A 14,555-nucleotide genomic window follows, 5' to 3' on the forward strand; every position below is an offset into this window, starting at 1 on the left:
ACATTACAGTGTTAGTAAAATCCCAAGAGTAGATGCAGTAAGTATTTCTGTGAATGCACAGATCTAAGCAAAGAACCATCACCTGCCTTGTAGGAAACGTTATCTTTGCAGAAAAGTTTGCAATTTCCTGTGCATGAGTCCGACTGACTGTCTCTGGGCCCAGTTCCTTCCTATATGCACACACCCATACATAGTATAGACCCACTGCTTTAATTCCACTAAAAAGCTGCCAAGGAACTTCAATTTGAAGCCAAATATCAGACACAGTCAGAAATTGCAAACATTACCCTTCTGAAACCAAATCAGGCAACTATAGCCCCAAAACTTAGTCTGAGAGACGTTCAAAAAAAATATACTGAGGAAAAGGTTAATAAATACTGAACAGCAAGAAATGTTAGAACAAGGAGATGGTTGGGAAGGAGGAGTCTAAAATGTAGTTTTGAAAGCACTGATCTTATACGGCCAGATTGTGTGTAGACACATTCTGGGCAGGTTTGAAAGCCTTCTAGTATGCTTATCTACTCAAGCACAAGGTAGCAGGAACATCCAGCTACTTCACTCTGACTTAGCTGGGGTCTCTCTACCCCTGTGTTCAAAGGAATATTCTTGGTTGTTTGTCTGCATCTAAAACTGGTTAATTACTGTGTAAAACTCCTGAACTGCAGGATGCTTCTCTCAAGAACAAGCTCCCGCGCCTGTAAAATGGCACCTTGCAGGTAACAAAGACAGAAACACAATGTTCTGCTTAGACAAAATCATGACAAAATAGCAAGAGCTGAGAGAAGGCAAGAGACCTAGAGACTAGAAGCAGCAGCCCTAAACATGATCTCAAAGGAAAACAGTCATCTACCTGAAACTTGTACAGAACTTACATCACCTTTCCAAAGTGGCCCAATTGTCTTTCTAAAGCTATTTCTCTGTTTCATTTGTGCAGCCTGGCCAAGTTAAACTTTGGTTTAAACTAAACTATGTGCACAGGCTTTGCCGTTTCAGTACCTGTCACCCTCAGAGGAGGGTTTTTTCTTACATTCCAGAAGTCCTAATTTTTACAATAATGCTTCTTTGTAGTTTCTATGGATTTGCAAACACATACAAACTGGATAGTTTTAGTCCTTCCGGTACAGACTTATTACTTGGGTTGGTAAAAGCAGAAGGGATCTTCTGCTCTTACAACCTTTGTATGTTACACAGGAAATTATGCCACCCATGAAACTGGGTCTTATTCCGTAATTATTTTTCACTCTGTCAGAATTATCTAAAGATATATATACACACACATATAGTCACATCAAGGCATTTTCAAAGAGATAAAACATAAACCCATAGTTTTGTACAGTTTCTTAGATTTGTAAACTGAGGAAAAAAGAGAAGCAAGCGTATGTCAGCTCTTCCATCTTACCATGAAGTAGGGATGGTAGGTTCACAGGTGCCAGTGGCAGCTTTTAGACTTTCCAAAGCTGCTTCCCTGTGACAATAAACCAGACTAAGAGTACAACAATTTCATCACATTTCAATGACAAATGCATCAAACCAAAACTGTTGAACCAAGCTGAAGAGAGATAATTTCTCCAGAAAATCTGAATTATCACTTTTTTTCTCTTCCAAATGATATTAATACAACTGAGAAAACTTTTAATAATTATACAAAGTTTTCATTTTACATTACCTGGTTGAATAATTCCAGTAACAACAGAGAGATATTCCTCAGGTTCCTGATCAGTGGAAATCTCTTTGCTGCCTCCATCTAAGGTCAGGATCTCATAAAGAATCTCTGAATTCTCCACCCCACAAAGCAGAATCACCACATTATCTGCAGGTTTTAGAACTTGCTCCAGAAAATAACTTCTCTTTCGATTCAGGGAGTTAAGAAGTCCACACGATAGTATCAGGAGTTTACATTTATAACAGGGTAAAGAGAATAGTTCATGGTGTTTGAAAGATGAAGTCTCTAGATTGTAGAGTAAGATTCCTCCTTCATTCACTATGTGTCCAAAAAGAGATTTTAAATACAGAGCCCACTCTTCTGCTTCTTGTTCATATATCACGAGAATATCCTTCGTATTTTCTAGGAAGAAGAAAACATTTTAAAAAAATAATTTCAAATGCATTCTGAATCCATCATAAATATCAGAAGACAGATCGTTAATTTTCCCCCCTCTTAAAAACTTCAGGTTCTGAAGAAACAGGTCAGGTCATCACCTTGAAATGACAACCATCTGCTTATTTCTAGACCAAAACAGAAAGATCATCCACAGAAATGCTGGTAAAATATCTCAGAATATTCTACGTTTAGAATAGCTTCAACTAGTATTTCAGAATAGATACTGAAATTGAGTGTGGAAAGCAGAATGCATTCACACATTCTGCTTACTCCTAGATTCTTGACAAATAGGTGATACTATTAAAAATACAGTAGTTAGTTTTTAATGGCAGAAGTAAAGAACATATATTTGAACACCGGACATGATCTGACTTCATTAGAAATAGGATTAGGATGTTTAGGATATTTTGGCAACATGGTATTAGGACAGTCATTAGAGATCTTTCTTTACTGTCCTTATTCTAAAGAAATTACTTACAAACCTGACAGAAATAAATCTAGAGCTACATTTTTTTAGTTCTGCTTTCCCTCTAAGATGTAAAACATGATGCTAGTCAGAAGACTAATACTCTTCCACAGTGTTACTAGGGTGACAGTATGAAACTGTGATGGGTTGACCCTGGCTGAGGGCCAGGTGCCCACCAGAGCCGCTCTATCACTCCCCTCTTTCATTAGACAGGGGAGGAAAGGTACAATGAAAAAAAACTTACGGGTCAAGATAAGGACAGGGAGAGATCATTCTCTAATTATCATCACGAGCAAAACAGACCGAACTGAGAGAGGGAATTCATCTTATTTATTACTAAGCAAAACAGAGTAGAGGCATGAGAAATAAAACCAAATCTTAAAAACACCTCCCCCCACCCCTCCCATCTTCCCGGGCTCAACTTCACTCCTGGCTTCAACGTCCGCCCCCCCCCCCTCAGCGGCACAGGGGGACGGGGAGTGGGGGTTACAGTCAGTTCATCACGCGGTGTTTCTGCCGCTTCTTCGTCCTCAGGGGGAGGACTCCTCTCATCACTCCCCTGCTCCAAAATGGAGTCCCTCTCACGGGAGACAGTCCTTCATGAACTGCTCCAACGTGAGTCTCCTCCACGGGGTGCAGACCTTCAGGAGCAAACTGCTCCAGTGTGGGGTCCCCCACGGGGTCACAAGTCCTGCCAGCAAACCTGCTCTGGCGTGGGCTCCTCTCTCCACGGATCCACAGGTCCTGCCAGGAGCTTGCTCCAGCGTGGGCTTCCCAGGGGGCCACAGCCTCCTTCAGGTGTCTCCACCTGCTCCGGCGTGGGGTCCTCCACGGGCTGCAGGTGGAATCTCTACACCCCGTCATCCTCCCTCCATGGGCTGCAGGGGGACAGCCTGCTTCACCATGGTCTTCACCACGGGCTGCAGGGGAACCTTGCTCCGGCGCCTGGAGCACTTCCTCCCCCTCCTTCTGCACTGACCTTGGTGTCTGCAGATGTTCTTACATCTTCTCACTCCTCTCTCTGGCTGCAAAAGCGCTCTCTAACTGTTTTTCTCTTTCTTAAATATGTTATCACAGAGGCGCTGATTGGCTTGGCCTTGGCCAGCGGCGGGTCCGTCTTGGAGCCGGCTGGCATTGGCTCTATCAGACACAGGGGAAGCTTCTAGCAGCTTCTCACAGAAGCCGCCACCCCTGTAGCCCCCCCCACTACCAAAACCTTGCCACACAAAACCGACACATTTGGCAACAGGCACAAGCTGAAACACAGGATGCTCCCTCTGAGCATCAGGAAACTTTTTTACTGTGAGCACTGGCACAGGCTGCCCAGGGAATCTTCTTCCTTGGAGCTACTCAAAAGGTGCCTGGACATGGTCCTGGCTCTAGGTGGCCCTGCTCGAGCACCGTGGCTGCACGAGATGGCCTCCAGATGTCCCTTCCAACCTCAACCATTCTGTGAAACCATAAAAAACTGTGATTTGCTGACCAATGCAATACACATTAAAATGCTAGGGCAGCTTCATATCCCTGGAGTAGTTCACAATCACAGCCCTGTGGAGCAACAATAAGAGACTTGGGAATAGATACAGCTGCTGCACTTCACCTCCCCTGAACTTCGCCGTGTCTCCCAGGTTCCTGATGGGTCAGGCAACCTGACTGGCACTTGTCTGCAATGCACCAGAGCTTCTTTGCAGGTGAGTAAGCTGCTGCTTTGTGAATATCAAGGGATATGGAAATGGTGAGCATATACGGAGTTAAAATGTTTCTTGGGCACACAATGGATCTGGAAAGTGGGATGCACTGTTGGAGGCATAGTACAGATGTAGCCAAGGAGAATAAAAAAGTTGTCAGGGATCCCACATGAGTCCTTGTACAAAAGAAGAAACGGAACCTACATCTCCAGTTCAGGATCACTGTTTTAATTATTGTACTCCCCTTTTTTTTAGAAGAAATTATTTCTAAATTTTGTTCATTCTTTACTCAGGAGATATTTCACAGAAAGTTTACCCAGCTAAAGGCTGACAAACTTGTAGAACAGGGACACAATAGCTTAGTCTCTTGAGTTCATTATGTATCTATAAACTACTTGGAGGACAGCTGCCGTCTTTTAAGCATTCGTGAATACTCATCCCTTCAAAAAGTTTTCTATCGTAGGAAATCATACAGGGCCATGATCAATATGGTAGTGGGTGATGATATTTCAAGATGACTGACCCTGACTAATACATTAGAGCAGGGAAATATTTGTCAAAATGTATTTGAAAAGGTGACTACTACATTTTCCATGTTAAAAGCACTCTGAAAAATGCCTGTTTCGGCTGAAATGCTGGTTTACTTGTAAACATACATAGTACTGTATTTCTCACTTAACTCACAGCAAAGTTGTGTTTTATGACACTAGGATACGAAACCTACTTGCTGCAATGTTATTTGTTTTCAGAATCCCATTTGATTTTCATAACTCTCACAAACAAAAAAAAGTAGAAACAAAAAGCTATGAAGCTTGTTGCATGGTTTCAAAAGAAGAAATTATATTAACAGAGCTGTAAGACCAGAAGCTCTTTCAGTCTGACCACACTGTTTCATATCACAGGAAATGGAATCAGCAAGCACCTTCTATTTTCAGTCCCTATTTACTAAAAGCACTGTAGTGGTCCTTTAAAAATACAGATTGAAAGAGGATGCTTAATCCATGAAGCAAATTTAAGAACTCATTCTTTATATTTTGTTTGAATTTGCTTAGTTTGAACTTCCAGCCACACAATATAATTTTATCTATTTCTGCAAGCTTAAAGAAGTATCTGCTCTCAGAAATCTGCCTGCTAAGGTATTCAGACTCTCATAAAATGACTCTTAGCCTTGCCTTCGTTACAGCCTGTAAACTCAGATTATTACTCTTCCCACTATAAGAGGGGCTTTGTGGAACACCTGCCATTCTTTCTGCACTTTTGTGAACTCTCCTGCCTTTTCAAAATACTTTCTGAGGAAACCAAAACAGGATACAGGGTAGGAGTTCCTTGATACAGTGTATGGGAAGAAAAAAAAAATAATCTCACTTGAGATTACCTCAGATACGTAAGGAAAGTTCACATTCAGTCTTTAAGTTAAAAGGTCTCATTTTCAGTTCATGCTCAGCTGTGTTTCTATTATGATGGGCTTGGGTAAGGACACAGCTAAGTGGAATTGCAGGGAGAGATAAAAAAGCATGTTTAAATTGAATGGTAAAAACTTTTTTTTTTTTTAATAGTTTCAAATCAAATAAATCTCGATGTCCTGATTGTGCAGTAGGAGGATCTGCTGGTGTCCTCCATAGCACCCACTTGGCCAAGAGCCTAATTTTCCTCTCCATGTAGGAGAGCCCTGGTGAGGGATGGTGCACAACTGTGCTCCATCCTTGTGCAGACTGGAAGCACACAAAAGGCATTCCCGTATCCCAGACCAGGAAACAACTGCTGGACCCAACTATTCAAGCACAGTTGAAGAGCTACCTGTGTGCTGGGTGTGGAGGAGTAAATACTTAGTAGAAATATTCTTAAAGAACTGACATTATATAATAATCACAACAAAAATATGCAGAAGGTATAAAGTTCACCCCTGTGCAAATGGACAATACAAAGCTTGAGTAATCAAAAAATTCTAAAGATAGAAGTGAGGAAGTTACATTGAAATGATAAAAGAAGATGAAGTGATTCTATTTCCACACGGGATATCTGCACCTAAGTCCGCAGCTTTGATCTTAGCTAAGTGTGAATGAGAAAGGGGTTTTAAGATGTTTATTGAAGGCTCACCGCATTTCTTTTTAACTGTATTGATTTTTATATATGAGAAAGAATGCTTTATTTGTATAAGAAAAGGGAGTGAAATATATCTAATACTACACTTGATGGAAGAAAGACTCTGTAGCATACATCTCATAAAACTTTAATTTAATATGGCTGCCATATTTAATTTGTCTTTTCTATCCATATATATAGAGGGAAGAATCATACTGTTGAGGAGCGACTCATAAGAGCAAAGTACTTCGTGCTGCAGTTTGGTGCAATGTTCATTGGCTTGAAGAAAGCAGCTAGTGCTATCAAGTTACCTGTGGGAAACCAAACGTGGATTTGTTTTGAATCATATCCTCGTAATTTTTTTTCTGCCATTGATCCACCTTCTAGATTGAGAGTTAGCTTTGATATTAAGCAGGAATGCTAAACCTACATCTTACTTCCCCAAAATTGTATTAAAAGATGAAATATCACTATTTTGAAATGCTTGTCTGACTTTACATTTAAAGTCAAAGTTTACCCTGGAAATAGTTATGAAGTCCCCTAACTAAAAATCTACTCCATGTGCCTTCAGCTTTTTCCTGTTACACAATATTTTTGCCTTCAGAAATTTTACTAAGATGTAGATGCTTGAATGCAGCTTTCTTGAAAATTAAAGCCCCCACAAAAGTCTGCCTTCAAAACAGTATCATTTTAACCTGAAACAATAAAAGCTGAAGTCTATCTTTAATACAACACTACCTAACATTGAACACACAGTAACAATGCTTAACTTTTCAACTGGAGTTTTTTCCCCCTTCATTATTTTCATCTCTCACTGAATACTTCTTTGAAGTTATTGCACTCAGAATATAATGTAAGTTGAGATTAATTTTGTTCCCTTGAAAGTTAATGTAATAGAAACTATCATATCCTGACAAAATTAAGCCATGCTTCAACTACTCCTACTTCGAAACCGACTCAAAGGTAGAAATAAAATGTATTATTAGTTCAGCAATGAGAAACAGTATGAGAATTTATGTAGTTATCCACAACCTGAAAGGGTTCTTCTGACAAGTGAAACTATTCTCTAGTTACTGGTGTATGGTTGCCCAAAAAAGCACATCACATGAAACATGTCATCTGAAGCCTTTTTTTGAAAAGGCCTGCTGAATCTTATGAGAGCCATACGAGACAAGAACATCATTGCAGCCTAGTGTGACCAAGTAGGACTCAAGAACTTCCATACATAAGGGAAAAGAACATCAGAGGAGGGCCACAAAGATGATCAAAGGGCTGGAGCACCCCTCCTGTGAGGACAGGCTGAGAGAGTTGGGATTGTTCAGCCTGCAGAAAAGGTGGCTCCAGGGAGATCTAATTGCGGTTTCCCAGTACCTGAAGGGGCCTACAGGAAAGCTGGAGAGGGACTGTTTATCAGGGAGTGTAGGGACAGGACAAGGGATAATGGGTTTAAGCTAAAAGAGGGTAGACTGAGATTAGATGTTAGAAAAATTCTTTACTGTGAGGGTGGTAAGACACTGGAACAGGTTGCCCAGAGAGGTTGTGGCAGCCACATCCCTGGAAGTGTTCAGGTGAGGTTGGAGGGGGCTTTGGGCAACCTGGTCTAGTGGAGGGTGTCCCTGCCCATGGCAGGGGGGTTGGAACTAGGTGATCTTTGAGGTCCTTTCCAACTTAAACCATTCTGTGATTCTATGATCTTTTTTATGGTATTGATTAAAAGATATAGTATGGAGGGGGAAAAAAAAAAAAAGGCAAGTATATTAGAAAGTGAAAGGAAATGTCAAGAACTCCAATGCACTAAACACCAGGAGGGCAAAAGAAACAAATCAAAGATTGGGGGCTGGTGCCTACTCTTAAACAGGTACTTCAGTTTATGAATCTTGAAATCTTGTAAAAGATAGTTTCTGTGTGTTTAGAAGTGAGCAAGAAGTACTCGGTAACACTCATCTTTGATAACACCACTGCTAGATTCAGAACAGCAAGTCCTCTGTGCAGATGTCAACTTATTTCTCTCCTTTTAAAGGCTTAATGTTTGTAGATTATGCGCTTTACTTCTAGACATCTGCATTTTACTGCAGTTGTTTCCAGCAAATCAGCATTAACATAGTTTGAGACTATGTTAATTAAGACTGATTTCAATTAGGTTAGGGTTTAAAAATTGGCTCTACAGTCCTGCTGCCTTAGGATGCTTTGGTAAAAAAAAAAAAAAAAAATTAGAAAAAAATTACACTTGAACACCAACATTTACCCAAGTTCTAACTGAAAGATGGATCACCATATTTCTCAAGGTCATTCACAGCCTTCTCCAGTTAGGGTACTGGAGCACAATGTCATGCCCTATTGTTCACTCAGCTACCCAGGAATTCCTATAACCACACAACAAGGTTGCCACAGTCAACCCTAACAAGAAAGTAATTCAAGTCTGCTTACAGTCTTCACCTCAATCGCATTAGTTTTTGATATCTGTGTGAAGAAAACACACTTTCTAATTGTTCTCAAACACTATGTAGAGAAAGGAAAGTATCAACTTCCAGAGAAAGAAGAAAATTCATCCCTTTTATTTCTTCCTGTCACAGATGTCCTCACTTAGGGAAGGGGAGATTGTTCTATTTTTTTAAAATGGTAGTCTTAATAGAAAAGACATTTGGGAAAGAAGAGTATGAATTCTGTCAGTATGTAATAAGCTACTGTCCATCAGCAAAAAAATTGTTAGGTACAGTTGCTGAATATCTCAAAGGAGAAGTGACCAAACCACTGAACACAACTTCCTGGTCTGCCTGGATTTGAGGATTAAAAGTGACCTTACACAGCAAGAAACTTTTCTCAAATATGTTCACAGTGTTCCAAATGCATCAATTTATACTTGGTGTGACCAAGTATATGTAATAAACACCAAGTATGGTGTTTCTTTTTTCTTCTGTAGAATGGAGAGGAAATTATAAAAGCTCAATGAGGAAATAAAAGTGCTCTCTGGAGCAAATTCCTTGTTGCAGCCTGGACCCAGTGAGCATAAGGGGCAGTGAGGAAATTGCTGTGCCTTCTGCAGCTCCAGGCCTACCACTGTGTGATTCCTCTGCTCACTGCAGCTGAACCAGCTGTGGGAGAAACTCACTAAGAAGCACGCTCCCAGCTGGGTACATACCTAAGCTACTTTATATCACTTTTATTTGTGACAATGACACTCCATTGTAGAGAATGCCTTTATTTGCATTTGAACAGCAAAGAGCATCAAACTTGCCTGGAATCTAAAAAACACTACATATATATCATTATGCTTTAAAGAGGTCTACTATTAGTTATATAAATACAGATATTAGTTAGAGTCATACCAGAGTTTAAGAGGAGAATGCAAATTAACAGTATCAAGTTGTGCTTCCGAAGTCGGACAGTTCTGACTTAGACTCCACATGCAATCAAGAAAGACAGAGACAGACAGTTCTCTGGGAAACATTACTTTGCACTCAAGCTAGTCAGAGAAGTGCTCTTTGAAGGAGTTCCTCTTTCTTTGATTGAGCACAGAAAGCCCAGCCCCCTACCTTGGGCACTTAAGTTATGTTTCTAAAATGAGGCAATTTGCATTTTCCTTTTGTCACCATCAATAAAGCAATCATTTCACCCACTTCTGTTAGGTAGATACCCTTGGGAGGAAATAAGGGAATTTCTAAGTAAATGTGCAAACCAAGTATTTAAAAGAAGAAATGAATTCATTTTGAATGTGGCTAGAGCAGCCAAAGAATCTTTGTGCCAGGTTCTTTATGCTGAAGGAGATTATTTCAAAACTCCCTAATGATGCAGAAACCAGCATCAGCTGTATAAATTTTATTCCATATAAAAATATTTATATTTATGCACATAAAGTAAAGAAATCTTTGAGTAACAGAGAGGAAATGTATTAGAATTACAAAAGTGTTACAGATTGTGTTTAGCTGATACGTAATCCACATACTTAACTCATGGAAGTTGTTTTCAAGTGCTTTCCTGAACAAAGATGGCTTCACGAGGCCACTGAATGACTGATTTGCAGTTGACTTCCACCTCTGGATGTCTAGTTTGTTTGTCAAGCATTCTCCATCTAGAGATTCTTAAGTCCATGGTTTTTAAAACTACTAAAGTTTGGAAAATGTCTGTTTTCCCTCTGAAACATCTCCTCTGCTTTCACTTTCCTCCACATTCCTTTCACCCTGTAGGATAAAACTATGGGTATAGTCAAGGGTCATGACACAATGACAAAAAATGGAGCATGGGAAACATAAGGAAGTGTAAGAGACCCAGTATCCCATCTTTGCTCAGAGATTTGCAAAACCTTTCTTCTTATCTCAAAGATTCACTTCCATGTGGGCTATACGTAGGATGAGAATGGCAAGCATGTATACTAGTTCAAATGAGACTATAGAAACAAGAGACCTTTAGTCTCTTGGCCCTTTTGCAATCTTTTCACAAAGATTCAGCCATTCATCTCTTCATATGGCTTGCCCTGATCACTTAAAATGATATAATAAGGAACTATGGAAAAAGTGTCACTAGCACTTCAAACAACTTCTGCAATTTAACATTTGGAAACAGAATGAGAACATTTAATTCAGCACTAATCAGTGGCCTTAGCATAATGAAGTGCCCCTCACCCATCCAGAAGGCATTGATTTTCCCAGTCAGCACACCTGACATACATCCAGTAAATGTATCTCAAAATGCACCTCTAGCTCTTGGTTGCTGGAATTCTGCAAGGCAAATCCCCTGAAGCAAGCCAAAATGGATTCATCGCGGGAAGGACAGCAGAAAGCACTTTAGAACTACTTGCAGATAATGGAAAATGTTTTCAAGTAAGTCATGTTGCTTCTCAGAGACATTCCACTAATGGAAATGAAAATTATAAAAGCCTGCTTGTAAACTTTAGAGTGAGATCATGAAGTAGCTAAATTGCTGCAACACTGTGGCACACCTGCTTCAATTAAAGCAATTATCCTAAAGCATAGGACATTCCTGCCATCACTGTATCAGCCAGCAGAGTGACTGCACTTCTATTCTCAAATGCCTATTTCACTAGCATGTAATAACAGCATTTTCATTGTTTATGTACCTTCTGTCACTAATTGCTAAGTTATGTATGAAAACAAATACTTGCTCTATCTGTATAAAATCAAGCCTCATGTCTTCATCATTCTTCTCACTAAGCTCAGGGAGGTCTGGAGTGGGCAAAATGAGGTTCTACAGAGAAGAACAATTTTCCTACAAATGGGCTGAGTTTAGGCTTGATCTTGTGGGCTGTCTCTAAAGAAATTCCACTGACCTTCCCTACAGTGACAATACAACACAAAGCCGAATAAGTTCCTGGGGTACCTTTCCACAGCATGGACCTGGGCGAGGTAGACTAGAAAGATACCTGACTATCAAACCTGATAAAGCTAATATTATGCCCCCAAAGCTGTTTCTCCTGAAGAGTGGTATGTCCTTATTCCCTGGTTTAGGCCTCTCTCTCTGATCTGTACTGTGAATACATATGCAAGTGTAATGTTTATCACAGTATCTTCACCTGTGGAGGCCTTGTTCATCCCCAGCTGAATACCTACTGGTGGACAGATGCTCTCATTTCTAATGAACAAGACTAGACACAAACATGGGTTACAGAGGTCAGAACCCAGTTCTCTATTTCAAGGTACACCTCCTCCTCCATCATCATCATGAAGCAAAATTTTGTGTCATTACAGTCACTTCCTTGAGAGCAAATCACACCTTTGGTAGATTTCAGCAGAATATAATCATGTAATTCAGAAATGCTTTAGACACAAACAGATCATGAAGAGAAAAATATGCCATAATGACAGCAAAAAGAGCTGAAGTAATACACTATTTTTATGATTGCTGTGGAACAAGTCTTTAAGGTCACACGAAAACCTGAACGAACTGTATCGTTTGTATTAACTGATGCTATTACTACTAGAAACCACCACCTGAAGCTTTCCCTTACACTATCACTATAACTGTAGTTCTATAAACATGAAACACTTAAAATTTCAATTTCAAAATTTTACTGTTAGGGTAGACCAAAGTGTCTTTTTTTTTTTTTTTTTTAATTGCTACTGCTTCTCTTATCAGGATCTTTCTCAATGTGCCCATCCTGACTTACCCCAGAGATTTTTGGATATACAATCACATTTAAACTGTTCATTTAAATTCAACTTATTTGCTTTTTCTTCTGTCTTATGTTGCTTTTTTCTCTGCCACCTTTGATCCCATTGTTACTTCAGTTTCTTGCAAGTTCTTATCTCTAATTCCTTTGAAATAAGAAACAGAGAGTGGGAAAACATGTTCTGCAGATATTAATTAATGCTAGGGGGAAAAGTCTCATGAAATCCAGTACATTTACCTCTATCAAAAGAGAACATACCTCAGAACATGGTACATATACAACAAAACAGAAAGCACTGATCTTGCAAGCAGTAACATTGTGGGCAAGTTGCTGTGGTTCCAACTGCTGTTATCTGGGGAGGTCACACAGTAGCACTGCTATATCAAACACAAGGAAAATGTTTTGCATATTAAGTAGTGTAATTTGTAAACCAGGGACTTGGCAGACACTGATCATCAGACAATCACCATTATATGACAATGTTTTCCAAGAAATATCACCACTTACTCCAATTTCTGCTCACAAATATTTCCACGTTCCCTGCATTTGTAATGTGGTCAAACACACTGAATTAACCACAGATGACATCCCAACAGTTCCTAAATTACAGATTATCATTGACACAAGAAATCTGTCTGGTAGAACTCTTAGAGCAGTCATAGAATCATAGAATGGTTTGAGTTGCAAAGGACCTTTAAAGATCATCTAGTCCGACCCCCTGCCATGGGCTGGGACATCTTTCACTAGATCAGGTTGTTAAAATCCCCGTCCAATCTGACTTGGAACACTTCCAATGATGGGGCATCCACAACTTCTCTGGGCAACCTGTTCCAGAGTCTCACCCATAATTGTTTTAGAAACCTAACGAACTATGTTTCCTTTGCCACAAGTCAGTAGAGTGTCCAGAGAGGGTTCCTGGCATCCCAAAAATCAAATGGCTTGACCTTCTCCTGCTTTTGCAGACTGGTTTTAAATCAATTTTTTATGCATCTCATTTACTTGAGCGTCCATCCATAAATTAAAGGAAGCATGAAAAGCAGTTTCTATTTGATGTATAATGTGTCTAAGCTAAGAGGCTGTAGAAGAAAGTGTCCTCTGATTTCAGCTCATTTCTTTTGTCCCTTTCTGACAAATATGTGACAGTCACAAAAAAAACCTCCAAACAACAACAATGAGAAAAAACCACCAAGACAAATCTCTAATCAGTGTTGGACAAATACTTTATATTTTTGTGTTGACCTTTTAAACAGTATTCATGCTAAAGGTGCACATAGAAGGAAGTAAATGAGATTGAAAAGACGTTTTTCCAGCAAGCATATCTCTTCAGTGTAAGTTTAACACATGCAGTTCCCAGGATAGGTATAAGCAACTTACATAAATATGTGTAGCTTCATAAAATGAGCAATGACAGAGCTAACAGTGAGTTATAAACCAAGCTAAATAAAAAAATTGAGCAACAACCTCAGTAGAAAGCTGACTTCTTTATATTAAACCCACCTCAGCTTCCACTCTACTACCTTAAGACAAAGATTCTAGACACTAGCTATGTAACAAACTACTCTTATTTCTGCCCATCAGACAGAAAAAAAAATCAAGTTAGTCACATGAGTGCAAGCCTGCCTTCGCACAATTCGCCCACAGGATTGTAAAATCAACCGCAATGCCCAAATACCGTTAAAGCTTACATGAGATTCAAAAGACATTTTTGCAGCAAGCACATCTCTTCAGTGTAAGTTTCACATATGCAGTTATCTCCCCCCCCTTGCAAAATATAAATTCTCAAATTATTACCAGTCCTAAAATAGGACCAAATTGGAGATAAATTTTGGATCCCCCTCTAGTTCACAGCCCTCACAAAGATTTAATGTAACTACTACTGCCTTTGACCAAATGGGTTGCTTCCTGGAAATAAACCAATTGGAAGTTCTGTATGTTCAGGTTCTTGCAAACAGATTTACCATACATACTTCACTGTTGTTGACGTTGGATAGAAACAGGAAAACTATGTCTACATAATTATGTAAACTGCAAGAAAAAGTACCTCACTGGTACTTCCAGCTTTTCAAGCACATTATCTTCCATTTCTAGTTAGAA

The 14,555-nt window shown here is 39.6% G+C and overlaps 1 protein-coding gene across 5 annotated transcripts in view; it reads right to left on the minus strand.

Annotated features, from left to right (window-relative positions):
- Window positions 1-14,555, minus strand: part of BANK1 (B cell scaffold protein with ankyrin repeats 1) — a 146,815-nt gene that overhangs the window by 120,354 nt on the left and 11,906 nt on the right. For 4 of the 5 annotated variants that reach the window (XM_075751523.1, XM_075751522.1, XM_075751521.1 and 1 more), the window contains exon 2: window positions 1,667-2,065. The exons of the other annotated variant lie outside the window; for it this stretch is intronic. In XM_075751523.1, the coding sequence (XP_075607638.1) occupies window positions 1,667-2,065 (399 nt within the window). The remainder of the gene's footprint in view (window positions 1-1,666; window positions 2,066-14,555) is intronic. 5 annotated transcript variants of the gene reach the window in all.

Source organism: Balearica regulorum, chromosome 4, assembly GCF_011004875.1.
Source record: "Balearica regulorum gibbericeps isolate bBalReg1 chromosome 4, bBalReg1.pri, whole genome shotgun sequence".
Taxonomy (NCBI): domain Eukaryota; kingdom Metazoa; phylum Chordata; class Aves; order Gruiformes; family Gruidae; genus Balearica; species Balearica regulorum.